The sequence below is a fragment of the Schistocerca nitens genome, chromosome 7 (genome assembly GCF_023898315.1).
Source record: "Schistocerca nitens isolate TAMUIC-IGC-003100 chromosome 7, iqSchNite1.1, whole genome shotgun sequence".
Lineage (NCBI taxonomy): Eukaryota > Metazoa > Arthropoda > Insecta > Orthoptera > Acrididae > Schistocerca > Schistocerca nitens.
The window spans coordinates 197,811,302-197,829,649 of NC_064620.1; the positions used below are offsets into that span (position 1 = coordinate 197,811,302).

An 18,348-nucleotide genomic window follows, 5' to 3' on the forward strand; every position below is an offset into this window, starting at 1 on the left:
ATGGAATCCATCAAACTCATACGAATACCTGGGTGTAGCAATCTGTCTGAATATGAAATGTAATTATCACATACACTCATTTGTAGGTAAGCCAGGTGTCAAATCTGATTCATTGACAGGCTAGTGGGAACAGGCAGTCAACCTACAAAAGGGGAGCACTTACAAAGCACTCATGCAATCCTAGAGTAATGCTCAAGTGGGTTGTATCCTTAGCAAATAGGACTAATGAGGAAGATTGAACATATTCAAAGATGGACAGCATAATTGTTCGAGGGATTTTTTTAACTCACAGAAGACAAAGGAAAGCTGGGAAACCTGATCTGACAGATGAAGAGAAATGCCAGTTATCCTACGAAAGCCAACTCACTAAATTTCGAGAACCAGTACTGACTAATTAATATGTGCACAAAGGTATTTAAGCAGTCATTCTTCCCACACTCCATCAACAATGGCAAACTCTAACATATGATACTTTGCTAAGTATGCTCTGCCATGCACTTTACAGTAATTTGCAGAATATGTATGTAGATTTAAGTGTCAAAGAAAGAGGCTCCCAGTCAGAAAAATACAAAATATGCAAGTTATGGGAGTGTTGCAAAAGATTTTTTCGAGCAGTTTAAAAATATTTGAAAGAAGACTGCAAGTTTATTCAGAGGGATAATGGGTTGCACTCAAAAAGAAGAGCCTAGCTTTCAGTTCTAGGGCCCTTACTTTTCCTCTTATTTATCCGTGATCTGCATCTGAATCTACCTAGTGCCTTACCTGCATTGTTTGCAGACAACTAACTCTCCTTTCCCAAAATCCATCTCTTCCGGTTGTAAAAGATGTAATAACACAGTCTATAAAAGGCTAATTCTGCAGGTAACTTACACAAAAACTATTATTAAACTAAAGTAAAACTGCCCATATGCTTTTTAGTGTCTCCAAAAATAACCCTATGCATATGGAGACCATACTAATTGATGATGAAACAATACAGCAAGCAAATGAGATAAAATTTCTTGGGGTGTTGATTGACAATAACTTATAATGGAATATTCACAGAGAAAAGTTGCTATAGAAATTAAGCAGTGTGTGCTTTGCTTCCCTAATTCTTAGACAGTCCTGTGGTATCTCAAACCTAAAAACAGTTTGTCTTGCTTTAGTACAGTCTTTTGACATCCCATTTTGGATGACAGGATTTGGACAAATTTGTGTGATGTGAAAAAGGCTCTTAAAGGTAATGAAGTAGGTGTCCCTGTGTATTGCCACTAAGCCTACTTTCAGGGAATTCAAAATACTGCCTGTTCCCTGCATTTATATCTTTAAAACTGTGGCTTTTGTTAATAAAAATTTGCATTTGTTTGGGGCCAACAGATCTCTTCATGATCTTAATAATCATTATAGTGCAGGCATTCAACTGAATAGCCAAAGACTGACCAAAAGTTTATTTGGTGTAAGAAATATGAGTAGCATGCTTTACTATTAAGGTTTAGGGAAAATAGAAATACATTTAGGAATAAAATAAAATACATCTTACTTACTCACTATTTTTATTCTGTTGATAAATATCTAAATTCCAGTTTGTTATAACAGTTCTTGTACTTCTACTCTACAGTACTACACTAAGTATAAATGTATAAGTTTTATGGAATAGTATGTGGTGTCCCACATAAAACTGGTCTGCCTCTATTACTGGTTAATTACCTATAACCGAATTGCTTGCAAAATGGCAACACTGTCTCAAAAGTTGGCTGCACTGCATTTTATTGGAAAGTTGAGTGCAGTTGTGTGTTCACACTTAAGTGTTGTAAGAAGCTCGTACCATTGAGGTGTTACAGAAATGGGGCAGTTTGCGTTAGAACAGCATACTGATATTGTGGAGTGTTACATAAAGACAGGCTCCATTGAAGAAAGAAAAGAAGTGTTTCAAGTGAAGTGTCCTGATGGGAACTCTCCACAACCAGTGCTGTTCAAGATCTGTACAAGGAATGAGAGGCTGTAGGATCCACTGAGAATGTTGAGAGGAATAGGCAACCAGCAGTGAGGACCCCTGAAACTACAGACAGAATTTGTCTGGACATTACAAGAAGTCTCTGCAAGTCAATAAGGAGGTTATCGCAGCAGCTTGGTGTATCTCGTATATCATGCCATCATGTACTAAAAGATATGAAATTAAAAGCCTGTCATGTGAGTTGGTGCAAGAGTTGAAATTTGAAGAACAGGAAAAAAAAGAGAGTTCATTATTGTGACTGATTGTTAACATCATTTGCCAATGGTTACCCTTTGATCCCTTGCTTTACTTCATGTCAGATGAGGCCTGGTTTCATTTGTCAGCCTATGTAAACTCCTAGAATTGCAGATACTGATCAAGGGACAACACGCGTATTCTGTGCGAAGAACCTCTCTACTGATAGATGATGGTTGTTTGGTGTGCATAGTCTGGCATGTGCTTCATTTGCCACATGTTTTTTAACTACACCTTATACTCCTTGCTATTCACGTTGTATATTAATGACCCCACAGATAATATTAATACTAAAATCAAGTTTTTTTGCAGATGACACAGATATCTACAATGAAGAACTCTCTGGAAAAAGCTGCATAAATATTCAGTCAGATCTTGATAAGATTTCAGAGTGGTGCAGAGATTGGCATCTTGCTCTAAATGTACAGAAATGTACAATAGTGAACTTCACAAACATAGTAATGCATGATTGTAAAATTAGTGAGTCACAGTTGGAATCGGTCAACTCATACAAACACCTGGATGTAATACTTTGCGGGGATACAAAATGGAATGCTTACATAGATTCAGTCATGGGTACAGCAGATGGTAGACTTTGTATAATAGGTAGAATACTGGGGAAGTGCAGTCAGTCTACAAAGGAGATTGCTTAAAAATCACTTGTGTGACCAGTTCTAGAATATTGCTCAAGTTTGTGGGACCCATACCAGATACGATTGGCGAGGGATAATGAACGTACATGCAGAGAACGGCAGCACAAATGGCACAGGTTTGTTAAATCAATCATAGAGTGTGACAGAGATACTGAAAGAACTGAACTGGAAGGCTTTTGAAGACAGACGTAAACCATCCCAAAAGAATCTATTAACAAAGTTTCTAGAACCAGTTTTAAATGATGACTCTATAATAATACTTCAAACCCTTACATATCACTCACACAGGTATCATGAGGATAGGATAAGAATAATTACAGCACACACAGAGACATTCAAACAATCATTCTTCCCACACTCCATACATGAATGGAACAGGAAGAAACCCTAATAACCGGTACTGCCAGGTGTACCCTCTGCCATGCAGCTCATGGTGGTTTGTGGAGTATAAATGTAGATGTAGATGTAAACAGTGCCAGATTTCTAGAGATATTTGACTACTTCTCTGCACAATTAACAGATGCAGACAAGCTATAAGCAGTATTCCAACAAGATGGAGCAACCAGTCACACATACAACCAAGGTAGATGGACTTGTCAGTAGAGGCCTCTGGCCCCCAAGGCCTTCAAACATCTTGTCATTTTTATTTATGAGGCACACTAAAAAGCAAACTGTATGCTGACAATCGTCACACAATAGACAATTTTAAACGGAACATTACAAGGGAAATTGACATCATACCTGCAGAATTACATTGTGTTGCCGGTAATTTCATCACACGAAGTCAGCAATGCCTGGATGCCAATGGCACCCTCTTTCAGCATCTCTGATAAACAAGTAACTACATAATCAAAATATCCACAGGTATACTGCCGGTCTACAATGTCAAACGGGCACAATATTTCAGCGATCATACGTATCACCATCATCAGGTGAATTGACGGACTGAGTTCCTGTGAACGTGCCGGCACGGAGACTATGGCTGCTCAGAGGGAACTGGGTTCGGTCACGGCGGCGGTCGATTTAAATACCCTCCACCCGCGGCGCACTCCCTCTGCTAAGTTCTCACGTCTCCTTGACAAACAATCTCTGCAGGTTCCGTGCAAGACTGTCATCAATTTGAGTGGCACGGTGTTGAGTGATGATGCAGTCTCGGTTTTGCAGAAAGGTCTCAACTTCGCTCCCACCCCCAAGTTCACTCCAGTCGCAGAAATTGTTAGTGCTGTTGAACAGGTTGCAGCTCAACTTCCGTCTGAATCAGCTGAGGAAATACGTGGTGAAACTTATAATGCGTTGACGAAATCCAAGCCGATGAAGTCAAATATCACCAGTAAAGAGAGGGCGGCCATTCGTGATCTGAGGGAGCGCTCTGAAATTGTCGTCTTACCGGCTGACAAAGGCAATGCTACAGTTGTTGTCTCCCATAAGGACTACACTGATAAGATGCAGAGCCTGCTAAATGACGATTCCTACCGGAAGATCAGTGTTGACCCTACAAAGAAGGTGGAGAACAAGATGAGGTCGCTTCTCAAGGACGCAGATTTACCGGAGGGTGATGCTAAGAAATTGTTACCCCAAGGTCCGGTACCACCTAGACTATATGGACTCCTGAAGGTTCACAAAGGGGGGTACCATTACGCCCCATTGTCAGCAACATCACGGCACCTACATATTTGTTGGCCAAATACCTGACGGGAATATTAAGTCCTTATGTGGGTAAATGCCCTCATCACATCCGTAATTCCGTGGATTTTGTTAAACGCCTTGATAGCTTCAGGTTGGATGAGTCAGATATCATGGTGAGTTTTGATGTCATATCCTTGTTTACGAGGGTACCCCTCCGAGAGTCACTAGAATTGATTAGTCAGAAGTTTGACGAGAAGACCACTGAACTTTTTAGGCATGTCTTGACTATCACGTATTTTCTTTTTAATGGAGAATACTACGAACAAACGGAGGGAGTCGCCATGGGTAGCCCACTCTCACCGGTGATAGCGAATTTGTACGTGGAGAGCTTCGAGGAGGAAGCCCTGTCGTCATCCGTATGGAAACCTACTTGCTTTTTCCGTTACGTGGACGACACGTTCGTCATCTGGCCACATGGTATGGATAAACTCCTTGACTTCCTTACACATCTAAACTCCATACACCCCAACATCAAATTCACTATGGAGACTGAAACAGAGGGTAAATTACCTTTCCTTGACGTCTTGGTCAAGAGAAGGGCTGACGGCACCCTAGGTCATGGGGTGTATCGGAAGACAGGAAGACAACGCACACTGATCTGTATTTGCACGCAGACAGCTGCCACCACCCTTCACAGAGGAATGGGGTACTTAAAACTCTAGTACATAGGGCGCGCACTATCTCTGACGCAGAGAGTCTACCCCAGGAATTGGAACATCTGAGAACTGTATTTCGAAAAAATGGGTACTCAGAGTGGCAGATTCAACGTGCTCTCCGCCCAACCACTGCAGCACAACCTGTTGAGATGGATGAAGTCACGAGGGAGGAGGTAGGCACTGCATTTATTCCATACACAGGCGCACTCTCGGGGAAAATCGCCCGCATTCTGAAGAAACACCGGGTCGGAACTGTGTTTTGTCCTCCGAATAAAACTCGTGCACTGGTGGGGAGCGCCAAAGATGACCTCGGTTTGAGGAAGGCCGGCGTGTACCAGATTCCGTGTCAATGTGGCAAGTCGTATATTGGTCAGACGATGCGTACCGTCGAGGATCGATGCCGTGAACACCAGAGGCACACTCGACTGATGTATCCGAGCAAGTCGGCGGTCGCTGAACATTGTTTGTCGGAAAATCACGCTATGGAGTATAACCGCACGAGGATTCTGGTACAGACGTCGAGATACTGGGACAGCGTTGTTAGAGAGGCCATCGCAATTCGCACCAATGACGACCTCATAAACCGTGACTGTGGCTACAATCTTAGCAAGGCTTGGGAACCAGCGATTGGGTTAATCAAGAGTAAATGGAGCAAACATATAGTTGTGATGACCACAGTGGACAGAGCCATCACACCGACATCACCTCAGACGCCGTCGCAATCTGTTCCACCGCGCGACCGTGGCGCGGGGCGCGGACAGCAGAGGGAGCGCACCGCGGGCGGAGGGTATTTAAATCGGCCGCCGCAGCAACCGCACCCAGTTCCCTCTGAGCAGCCATAACGTACAGATCTCCATGCTGGCACGTTCACAGGAGCTCAGTCCGTCAGTTCACCTGATGATGGCGACATGTATGATCGCCGAAATATTGTGCCTGTTGGACACTGTAGACTGGCAGTACACCCGTGGAAATTTTGATTATCAAATACGCCGGGAGAAACTCAAGAATCACAAGTAACTACATGTTTTTTAAATGTTACTATTACCTATTCTTTTTTAGTTAGTTTGTTGTTACTTGAATCTCGGGCGTGTACTGGTTTAATAACACACTGTGTATAACTGGCCTGAGTTGTGCTATTGTGATTTTGTATTTTATTTTAAATTTTAAGTGTTGCTAACTTGCAGTTAATTAAGCTTTTAACTGCAAATGAATTTTGCTGTGCTCAGTTAGTAATGTATTATATCAGATAGGCCAATCTGTTTAGTAGTGCTGTATAATTTATAGTTTAAAACTTCTATCCTATATTGTAAATTGAGTTTTGTTAAAAAATTTAAGTTTGTCAAATATCCTTGTGTATGAGGTGTGATCAAAAATTAACAGGAATTTTTTAATTTTGTGGGCTTCATACATCCAATTTTCATCCCCCCCCCCCCCCCTCCTCTCTCCCCATTGCTAAACATGTTCCTGATAAGTGTTTGCATTTTCAGCTGTTTTGAATATTTAGTTTACTGTAGACAATCAAAGAGGTTACACATTTTCTTGAGTGCTTGGTGAATTTTTCCTTTTGAAAAGGGTGGCTAAAAGAATATGCATTAAATTTTGCTTGAAAATGGAATAAAAGTCCAGTATCACATTCGAAATGTTGGCTGTGGCTTATGGTGAATCTACTATGATCAAAACAAAAGTTTATGAGTGGTTAAACATTTATAAACATTTCAAAGAGAGTTGTGAAGACACTGAAGACGATGACTAGCACATCAATTACTGACAATACAGAAGTAAAAGAAATAGTCCTGGAAAATCATTATCAGAGAGGTTGCTGATAATGTCAGCCTATCTCTGGCTCATGCTAAGAAATTGTTTTGGGCATTTTGGAGATAAAACATGTAACAGCAAAATTTGTTCCGAAACTGTTGAATTTAAGAAAAAACAGACATCACTCAGGAACTGCTGGATGAAGCTGACAATGATCCAGAACTCCTAAAGAAGGTTATAACAGGTGACAAAACATGGCTACACACGTATGATATCAAAACCAAGGCTCTATCTTCGCAATGAAAACTGCCTGAAGACCCACGACCAAAAAAAATTTGACACATTCAATCATATATGAATGATCACTGTTTACTTTAATTACAGTGGGACAGTGCATCATAAGCTCCTGCCTTATAGTCATATGGCCCCCTTCTTTCTATTTCCAACGCTGTAGAGAACCATGAAAAGACATTGTTCCACCATTATTGATGAGATAAAAACAGAATTGTTGAACACTATAACAAAAAGTGATTCCAGAAGTGCTTCCAGAGAATGGAAAAAGTGCTGGCACAAGTGTGTTACCATATATCTGAGGGGGATTACTCTGAAGAGGACAAAGTTGATGTTGATGAATAAAGATTATTTAAGAAAAACAAAAATTCCCATTACTTTTTGATCACACCTTCTATCCTGTACATTTAAGATTTGGTGGACCACATAAATAAATAATATGTTTATATTACTGTTAAAAACAAATGTGTCAATAGGCAACAGGAAGTTTGCAATAGGTAGGCACCATAGTTCCTATTTTACAGAAATAAGTATGCAATATTCCTTCTGTAAAAGTTTGCAGTAGGCAGATGCCCCAGTTTGTGTATTAGAGATGTAAGTATGCAATATTCTTTCTGTAATGTAGTTGCAAAAGAAATATATTCTGTAAAAAAGGGAAAGAAAACTGCTGTTTGTAATGTGATTCAATCTGTCTTTTGAAACACCTCATTGTAGGTCACTTAAGAAGCTTGAATATGATGATATTAAATCTCTCATGAAATTCGTGTCTCCTATATATCAGATTTATATAAAAAACCACACAGTAGGAGCTAAAGGTACTTCTGTGTCTAACAATTGGGGGTGTAGATCGTGACTGAGACCTATGACCTGATGTTAAAGAAAGATATTCATTTTCTCGTTTTCTTTCTTTATAAAGACTGCTTCACATGTACTCTTCGTGCAATAAAATTTATAAAAAGTAGCTACCATATGAAATAATTTACAACCATAACTTCCATATGAAATGACATTTGTCCGTTTACACGGGACTGATTGGAAATGTTACAATACATGATTAATAATCTCAAAAATAACTTATATTGACTTTTTGCAAACAAAAAGCTTCTTGAATTTTGTAATTCTTTGCCGAAAATTAATTATTTAATATTTATGTATACAACAGACAAAAACTCTTTTAATCTTGAAACTAACTCGAGCAGAATGTGCTCTTATTTTACTGAGATAGTCATTTGTCACCTCAACAGAAACAGAGATACATACATACTGTAAATTAAGAAATTAAAAAAATTAAGAATACTGACAGGTATTAATAAACTATCAACCACTAACTATGTATCTTTGGAGACATACCATACAAGTTGTCGGGGCTTACAAGGAAATTCTGTGTCAATTTCAATGTATTTGTCACGTAAGTCAGATGAACCAAGCCATAATTTTCCATCATCAGTAATAAGTGCAACATGACGGTTATTTTGCGACACTGCCATCTCCACCACTGAACTGTTACCATCAGTCATGTCAAGCATCTATAACAAAAGAGTCAATTAATTCACAGCACATTAAGCATCCCTGTGGAAATTGAAACACTACCATTATTAAAAGATGTTTTTATATCCTTCCTAATGATAAAATAAAAGAAAATATTCAAACAGCTAAGGGAGATGAAACTATAATTGTGATGGGGGACTGTAAATTGATAGCAGGAACAGAAAAAGAAGGAAAAATAATAGAGGAATAAAGGCAGAGGGAATGACTAAACTACTGGTGCAATTCTGCACAGAGCATTCTTTAAGCACTAGGAGACGCTAGGAGGTATCATACTGATTACGTAATATAAGACAGACTGTGAAACCCGACATTAAACTGTAAGACATTTCCAAGGGCAGAGATGGGCTCTTACCATAATTTATTGGTTATGAACTGCAGATAAAAATTTAAAAAAAAAATGCTAAAAGGTAGGAAATTGAGGAGAAGAGACCTGGATAAATTGGAGTAACCTGAAAGTGTTGAGAGCTGCAGAAGTAACATTAGTCAACATTTGACTGAAATGGGGGAAAGGAACACAATAAAAGACAAATAGGTAGGTTTGAGAGATGAGATAGCAAAGGCAGTAGAGGATCAAACAGGTAAAAACACAGTCTAATGGAAATTTTAGATAACATAGGAGATAATGAATTTAACTGTTGAAAGGAGAAAAGATAAAAATGCAGCAGCCGAAGCAGGTGAAAGAGAATAAACATCTAAAAAAAGAGATCAACAGAAAATGCAAAATTACCAAGCAGGAATGGTTAGAGAACAAATGCAAGGCTATAGAAGCATGCATGACTAGGAGAAAGATAGATGCTGTCTATAGCAAAATTAAAGAAAAAATAACCAGTTGTATGAATATCAAGAGCTCAGATGGGAAAGCAGTACTACGCAAATAAGGTAAAGCAAAAAGGTGTAAGGAATACACAGAATCACTGTAAATGGGAATACTGTAGACAGGGAAGAGGGGAAAAATGAAGGTAAGATGGGGGCAATTATACTACGAGATGCAGCGAAAGACCTAAGTCGAAACAAGGCCCCAGAGTAGATGAGATTACCTCAGCATTACTGAGATCTTTGGTAGACAGCAAAACTACTCCACCTGGTGTGCAAGATACATGAGAAAGGTGAAATACCCTCAGACTTCAAGAAGAATGTAGTACTTCATACTCTACAGAAGGCTAGTGCAGGTGCTGATAGGAGCAACTACTATTGTACCACCTGTTTAAGTCATGGTTGCAGAATACTGACATGAATTATTTACAGAAGAATGGAAAAACTGGTACAAGTCAATCTCAGGGAAGATCAGTTTGGGTTCCGGAGGAATGTACGAAGACACGAGGTAACTCTGACCCAACACTAATCTGAGTAAGATAGGTTAAAAAAAGGCAAACCTATATTTATAGCAGTTGTAAATTTAGAGAACATTTTTGAAAGTCTGAAGGTAGCACGGATAAAATGCAGACAGCTATAAGTTACCTATAACTTGTACACAAACCAGACTGCGGCTGTAAGAGTCAAAGGAGATAAAATGGAAGAGGTGGTTGAGGAGGGAGTGAGACAGGGTTACAGCCTCTCTCTGATGCTTTTTGGTCTGTGCTCTGAGAGAGCTGTCACGAAAGCCAAGGAGTAATTTGGAAAGGGAATTAAAGATAAGAGAGAACAAACAAAAACTTTGAGATCTGTCGATGAAATTTTAATTCCATTTGAGACAGTACAGTGTTTAGAGGAGCAGTTGTACAAAATGGAAAGCATCTTGGAAGAAGGCTATATGATGAACATCAAAAAAGTAAAGCAAGTGTAATGGAATGTAGCTGAATTAAATTAGAGGATGCTAACAGAATTATGTACTTTAAGAAATGAGACACTAAAAGATAGTAGATGACATTTGCTATTTGGGCAGCAAAAGAACTGACAATGGCCAAACTAGAACGCATATGAAATGTACACTGCCTATAGCAAGAAAAGCATTTCTTAAAAACAGGAACACGTTTAGATGAATTTAAATGTTAGGAACTCCATTTAAAATATATTTTTCTGGAGTTTAGCCTTGTACAGGAGTGAAACATGGATGATAAGCAGTTCAGACAAGAAGAGGATAAAAGCTTTTGAAATGTGATGCTGTAGAAGAATGCTGAAGATTGGATGGGTTGGTTGGATAACTAATGAGGTGGTGCTAAATCCTATTGGAGAAAAATGACATTTCTGGCAAAATTACGCTAAAAGAAAGAATCAGTTGATAGGACACATCCTCAAGGAACCAACAACTTTATAATGGAGGGCAGTGTGAGAGGTAACAATTGTGGAGGGAGACCTAGGCATGAACACAATAAGCAGCTTGAGGTGGATATAGGTTGCTTGATGAAGAGGGTTGTACAGAATTAACTAGTGTGTAGTGCTGCATTAAACCAGTCTTCAAACTGAAAACAACAATGACAACAGTATAATAGCTGAAAAGTCTGAATGGAACATAACATTATGAGGAAAGACAACCACTTATCACATACAAGAAGTTGTACTGGACAATGGAGAGGCACATAAATAAGATGACAAAATATAAACTGAAGCTAAATTGTTTCTTATCATTTCTTAAAACTTGGTATGAAACCAAGGACAGAAGTCCATAAAGAAGAGACTAACATAAAGGTTAAACTAAAAACTGAACAATCACCCACATGGAAAAGTATTATCTGAGAAATTTAGGTTGGAGCCTAGAAAATATTTTAATGCACATGCAAAAGTCGTTTCGTTATCAGCTAATATAGAGGGTAGCTCCTCAGGTATACAGAAGCCTTCTGATGAGAATACAGACTAGTGTTACCATAATCATTGAGTGTCTGTGAGGTTGTGTGTGTGTGATTGTGTGTCTTGTGCTAGAAAAAGAGCTATTGCTCAAAAGTTAGAGTGAATGCTGTTTTCAGTAACATGTTTTTGTGCTCCACATGTCGAACCGCTATAAGAGAGTGGTTGTCTTTCCCTTACTTTATGTAAATATAGATTTTTAATGTAGCTAATGTGATTCCAACATGTGGATAAATTAACTGAAAAGCTCAGTTCTGTCCACTTTGCACTTCGGAAAATCTCTCATCATGTTGACCTGCAGATTGCTAGCATACTCTCCATACTTTCACACAATAGTCTCCCTATGGCATAATCTTTTGGGGCAATGCTGCCAAGGAGTAAAAAGATCAGTTGAAAAATGTTCCTATTTGAGCACAAAAAAGGCGAATATGCTCCTGTTTACTGAAAGACCAACTGAAAAGTGGGATATCAGCTGCCTCATGCTGCCTACATCACGCATCTTTAAAATTTTTCCAAAAAATTTTGACATGCAACTCACCCCTCACTCCCATAAGCTCCCATAACTGTAACTCACCACACCCAATAGTCGATCACTGTAAGTCGATCAGACCCATCCACTTCCACTTGCCCATTCTCTCACTCAACCATTCAGGCCAACTCATTGTCATTATCTCTTCATGTGTCTCTAACTGTCACTGTCCCCCATGTCATAGCCACAGTTTCCTTTGTTCTATCCCATCAATACTGTCTCCTCTCACTGTCACTGTCTCCCTCTTCCAATTCATTCATTCATTCCCATGCTACTGCATCTTTCCATTATCACTATCTCTCTTTTCCTCACAGTCACTGTCAACTTTCTCTCATTATCGCTGACTCTCACTCATTTCTAAGTTTCTTTGAATCATCAGTCTTCTGACTGGTTTGATGTGGCCCACCACAAATTCCTCTCCTGTGCCAACCTTTTCATCTCAGAGGAGTACTTGCAGCCTACGTCCTCAATTATTTGCTGGATGTATTCCAATCTCTGTCTTCCTCTACAGTTTTTGCCCTCTACAATTCCCTCTAGCACCACGGAAGTCATTCCCTGAAGTCTTAACAGATGTCCTATCATTCTGTCCCTTCTCCTTGGCAGCGTTTTCCACATATTCCTTTCCTCTCTGATTCTGCACAAAACCACCTCACCTCATCAGGCCACCTAATTCTCAATGTTCATCTGTAGCACCACATCTCAAATGCTTTGGTTCTCTTCTGTTCCGGTTTTCCCCCAGTCCATGTTTCACAACCATAAAATGCTGTTCTCAAAACGTACATTCTCAGAAATTTCTTCCTCAAAGTAAGGCCAATGTTCGATACCAGTAGGCTTCTCTTGGCCAGGAATACCCTTTATGCCAGTGCTAGTCTACTTTTGACGTCATCCTTGCTCCATCTGTCATTGGCTATTTTGCTGCCTTGGTAGCAGAATTCCTTAACTTAATCTACTTTGTGACCATCAATCCTAATATTAATTTTCCCGCTGTTCTCATTTCTGCTACTTCTCATTACTTTCATTGTTCTTCAATTTGCTCTCAGTCCATATTCTGTACTCATTAGACTGTTCATTCCACTCAGCACATCATGTAAATCTTCTTCACTTTCGCTCAGGATAGCAATGTGATCAATGAATCATTTCATTAATATCCTTTCACCTGGTATTTTAATTCCACTTCTGAACCTTTCTTTGATTTCCATCACTGCTTCTTCAATGTACAGATTGAAAAGTAGGGGTGAAATACTACATCCCTGTCTTACACCCTTTCGAACCCGAGCATTTCATTCTCGGTTGTTCACTCTTATTATTCCCTCCTTGCTCTTGTACATACTGTATATTACCCCTCTCTCCCTGAGGATAGATTACCCCTATTTTTCACACAATTTCGAACATCTTGCACCATTTTACACTGTTGAATGCTTTTTACAGATCTAGTGTCTACTTCTCTTTATTCCTCTCCCAATGGCATAGTCTCCTTCATTCTTATCCTAGCACAGTTCCATCACTGTCAACTATGTTACACTACCACTATGTCCCACTCTTTCTCCTGCACTGCCCTGGTTTCCTTCACTCTTTCTATATCACAACCCACCTCTATTATCTTACAGTATTTATTACCGCAAGCTCTTTCTGACTGGCACTCTCTCTTTCTCCCTCAGAATAACAAAGTGCAAATGTTCGCATGTTAAAATGTTTGGGAAAATTTTTAAAATTGCTGAAGAAGGTGGAATGAGGCAGCTCGCACCCCACTTTTCAGTCAAAGTCTTTTATTTCCCTCTTTGTGCTCTAATAGAAGCATTTTTCTGCTGGTTCCCTTCTTTTCCCTACTACAGTAGGGAGTTTCACTCGTACATGATAAGAACTTAATGGATCAGTAAAATTTTGATAGTTTACTTATGTGAAACTGAAGTAATGTAGAACTATATAATTTTGCACCTCAGACCAGATTTTATGCGCACAAAAATATTGTTTAAGTGCTTCAGTACAACAACAACACAGGATTCCCAGAACCCTTCTGCTGATTATAGACACACTTTGCAGTATACTTCTCCATCCTAAATCACTTTATAAACTACATTTTCTCCTCATGCCAGATTTTATGTGCATATTTTACGTGTACAAATAGGTTAACTTTTAAACTCCGTATCTCAGAAACGGATAGAGATTTCAAGAAAATTTTCAAGGTTGTTCAGGATCGGGATTTAAGGAATACACCATAAAAATTACAGCCATTCACTGAACGTAGTGATCTTGGACCCCACAGCTCAGGTTTGGTACCCAAACACTATGTTTTTTCAGGAATAGCACTTGAACTAAATGGTGGCCCTGTAAGTCCCTTAAGGCACACCACTGACCACATCTAAAACAAAAAGAACCAAATGATTTTCACCATTTGCCTAATCTACAGGAAGTGTGCAATACTAAAACTTTGGCCCTGTATTGTAGGATGGTTAAAGTAAGACGATCCTTCTGTTGGGTATACAAATAGTCCCTAACACAAGGGCTATCCGAAACACTTGACCCTATCTTTCTATCACCAACTGACTCTAGTGTATGAAGCCCAGAAAATCTCATTTTTATGCATAGCTTTTCAGAACATTCGTAGTACATGCTTTCACATGAGCAGCAATACTGAAGAGACTTAGCATTTGACTCGCCATGAGCCATAGGCACCCGTGTATATCAAAGGTTGTCCCCCATTTGGACCTCTGGCCAGGGACTACTCAGGAGGACATCGTTATCAGGAGAAAGAAAATGCGTTCTATGGATTGGAGTGCGGAATGTCAGGTCTCTTAATTAGGCAGGTAGGTTAGAAAATTTAAAAAGGGAAATGGATAGGTTAAAGTTGGATATAGTGGAAATTAGTGAAGTTCGGTGGCAGGAGGAACAAGACTTCTGGTCAGGTGAATACAGGGTTATAAACACAAAATCAAATAGGGGTAATGCAGGAGTACGTTTAATAATTAATAAAAAAAAATAGGAGTGCAAGTCAGCTATTACGAACAGCTTAGAAAACACATTATTGTAGCCAAGATAGACACAAACCCCATGCCTGGCACAGTAGTACAAGTTTACATGCCAATAGCTCCGCAGATGATGATGATATTGAAGAGATGTATGATGAGATAAAAGAAATTATTCAGATAGTGAAGGGAGACGAAAATTTAATAGTCATGGGTGACTGGAATTCGAGAGTAGAAAAAGGGAGAGAAGGAAACATAGTAGGTGAATATACACTCCTGGAAATGGAAAAAAGAACACATTGACACCGGTGTGTCAGACCCACCATACTTGCTCCGGGCACTGCGAGAGGGCTGTACAAGCAATGATCACACGCACGGCACAGCGGACACACCAGGAACCGCGGTGTTGGCCGTCGAATGGCGCTAGCTGCGCAGCATTTGTGCACCGCCGCCGTCAGTGTCAGCCAGTTTGCCGTGGCATACGGAGCTCCATCGCAGTCTTTAACACTGGTAGCATGCCGCGACAGCGTGGACGTGAACCGTATGTGCAGTTGACAGACTTTGAGCGAGGGCGTATAGTGGGCATGCGGGAGGCCGGGTGGACGTACCGCCGAATTGCTCAACACGTGGGGCGTGAGGTCTCCACAGTACATCGATGTTGTCGCCAGTGGTCGGCGGAAGGTGCACGTGCCCGTCGACCTGGGACCGGACCGCAGCGACGCACGGATGCACGCCAAGACCGTAGGATCCTACGCAGTGCCGTAGGGGACCGCACCGCCACTTCCCAGCAAATTAGGGACACTGTTGCTCCTGGGGTATCGGCGAGGACCATTCGCAACCGTCTCCATGAAGCTGGGCTACGGTCCCGCACACCGTTAGGCCGTCTTCCGCTCACGCCCCAACATATTGCAGCCCGCCCCCAGTGGTGTCGCGACAGGCGTGAATGGAGGGACGAATGGAGACGTGTCGTCTTCAGCGATGAGAGTCGCTTCTGCCTTGGTGCCAATGATGGTCGTATGCGTGTTTGGCGCCGTGCAGGTGAGCGCCACAATCAGCACTGCATATGACCGAGGCACACAGGGCCAACACCCGGCATCATGGTGTGGGGAGCGATCTCCTACACTGGCCGTACACCACTGGTGATCGTCGAGGGGACACTGAATAGTGCACGGTACATCCAAACCGTCATCGAACCCATCGTTCTACCATTCCTAGACCGGCAAGGGAACTTGCTGTTCCAACAGGACAATGCACGTCCGCATGTATCCAATGCCACCCAACGTGCTCTAGAAGGTGTAAGTCAACTACCCTGGCCAGCAAGATCTCCGGATCTGTCCCCCATTGAGCATGTTTGGGACTGGATGAAGCGTCGTCTCATGCGGTCTGCACGTCCAGCACGAACGCTGGCCCAACTGAGGCGCCAGGTGGAAATGGCATGGCAAGCCGTTCCACAGGACTACATCCAGCATCTCTACGATCGTCTCCATGGGAGAATAGCAGCCTGCATTGCTGCGAAAGGTGGATATACACTGTACTAGTGCCGACATTGTGCATGCTCTGTTGCCTGTGTCTATGTGCCTGTGGTTCTGTCAATGTGATCATGTGATGTATCTGACCCCAGGAATGTGTCAATAAAGTTTCCCCTTCCTGGGACAATGAATTCACGGTGTTCTTATTTCAATTTCCAGGAGTGTAGATTGGGGGAGAGAAATGAAAGAGGAAGCTGTCTGGTAGAATTTTGCACAGAGCATAACTTAATCATAGCTAACAATTGGTTCAAGAATCATAAAAGAAGGTTGTATACATGGAAGAATCCTGGAAATACTAGACGGTATCAGATAGATTATATAATGGTAAGACAGAGATTTAGGAACCAAGTTTTAAATTGTAAGACATTTTCAGGGGCAGATGTGGACTCTGACCACAATCTATTGGTTATGAGCTGTAGATTAAAACTGAAGAAACTGCAAAAAGGTGGGAACTTAAGGAGATGGGACGTGGATAAACTGACTAAACCAGAGGTTGTGCAGAGTTTCAGGGAGAGCATAAGGGAACAATCGACAGGAATGGGGGAAAGAAATACAGTAGAAGAAAAATGGGTAGCTCTGAGGGATGAAGAAGTGAAGGCAGCAGAGGATCAAGTAGGTAAAAAGAGAAGGGCTAGTAGAAATCCTTGGGTAACAGAAGAAATATTGAATTTAATTGATGAAAGGAGAAAATATAAAAACGCAGTAAATGAAGCAGGCAAAAAGGAATACAAACGTCTCAAAAATGAGATTGACCGGAAGTGCAAAATGGCTAAGCAGGGATGACTAGAGGCATATATCACTAGGGGTATGATAGATACTGCCTACAGGAAAATTAAAAAGACCTTTGGAGAACAGAGAACCACTTATATGAATATCAAATGCTTAGATGGAAAACAGGTTCTAAGCAAAGGAGAGACAGCAGAAAGGTGGAAGGAGTATTTAGAGCGTCTATACAAGGGCGATGTACTTGAGGGCAATATTATGGAAACGGAAGGAGACATTGATGAAGGTGAAATGTGAGATATGCTACTGTATGAAGAATCCAACAGAGCACTGAAAGACGTAAGTTGAAACAAGGCCCGGGGAGTAGACAAAATTCTTACAACTACTGATAGTCTTGGGAGAGCCAGCCCTGACAAAACTCTACCATCTGGTGACCAAGATGTATGAGGCAGGCGAAATACCCTCACACTTCATGAAGAATTTAATAATTCCAATCCCAAAGAAAGCAGCTTTTGACAGGTGTGAAAATTACTGAACTATCAGCTTAATAAGTCACGGCTGCAAAATACTGACACAAATTCTTTACAGACAAATGGAAAAACTGATAGAAGCTGACCTGGGGGAAGATCAGTTCAGATTCTGTAGGAATGTTGGAACACGTGAGGCAATACTGACCCTATGACTTATCTTAGAAGATAGATTAAGGAAATGTAAACCTACATTTCTAGCATTTGTAGGCTTAGAGAAAGCTTTCGACAATGTTGACTGGAATACTCTCTTTCAAATTCTGAAGGTGGCAGGGGTCAAATACAAGGAGCAAAAGGCTATTTACAGTTTGTACAGAAACCAGATGGCAGTTATAAGAATTGAGGGGCATGAAAGGGAAGCAGTGGTTGGGAAGGGAGTGAGACAGGGTTGTAGCCTATCCCAAATGTTATTCAATCTGTATACTGAGCAAGCAGTAAGGGAAACAAAAGAAAATTCGGAGTAGGAATTAAAATCAATGG

The 18,348-nt window shown here is 40.7% G+C and overlaps 1 protein-coding gene across 2 annotated transcripts in view; it reads right to left on the reverse strand.

Moving 5' to 3' along the window:
* The window catches only part of LOC126195009 (vacuolar protein sorting-associated protein 16 homolog), a 231,027-nt gene that overhangs the window by 113,411 nt on the left and 99,268 nt on the right, over positions 1-18,348 (reverse strand). For both annotated transcript variants that reach the window (XM_049933435.1, XM_049933434.1), the window contains exon 5: positions 8,619-8,794. In XM_049933435.1, the coding sequence (XP_049789392.1) occupies positions 8,619-8,794 (176 nt within the window). The remainder of the gene's footprint in view (positions 1-8,618; positions 8,795-18,348) is intronic.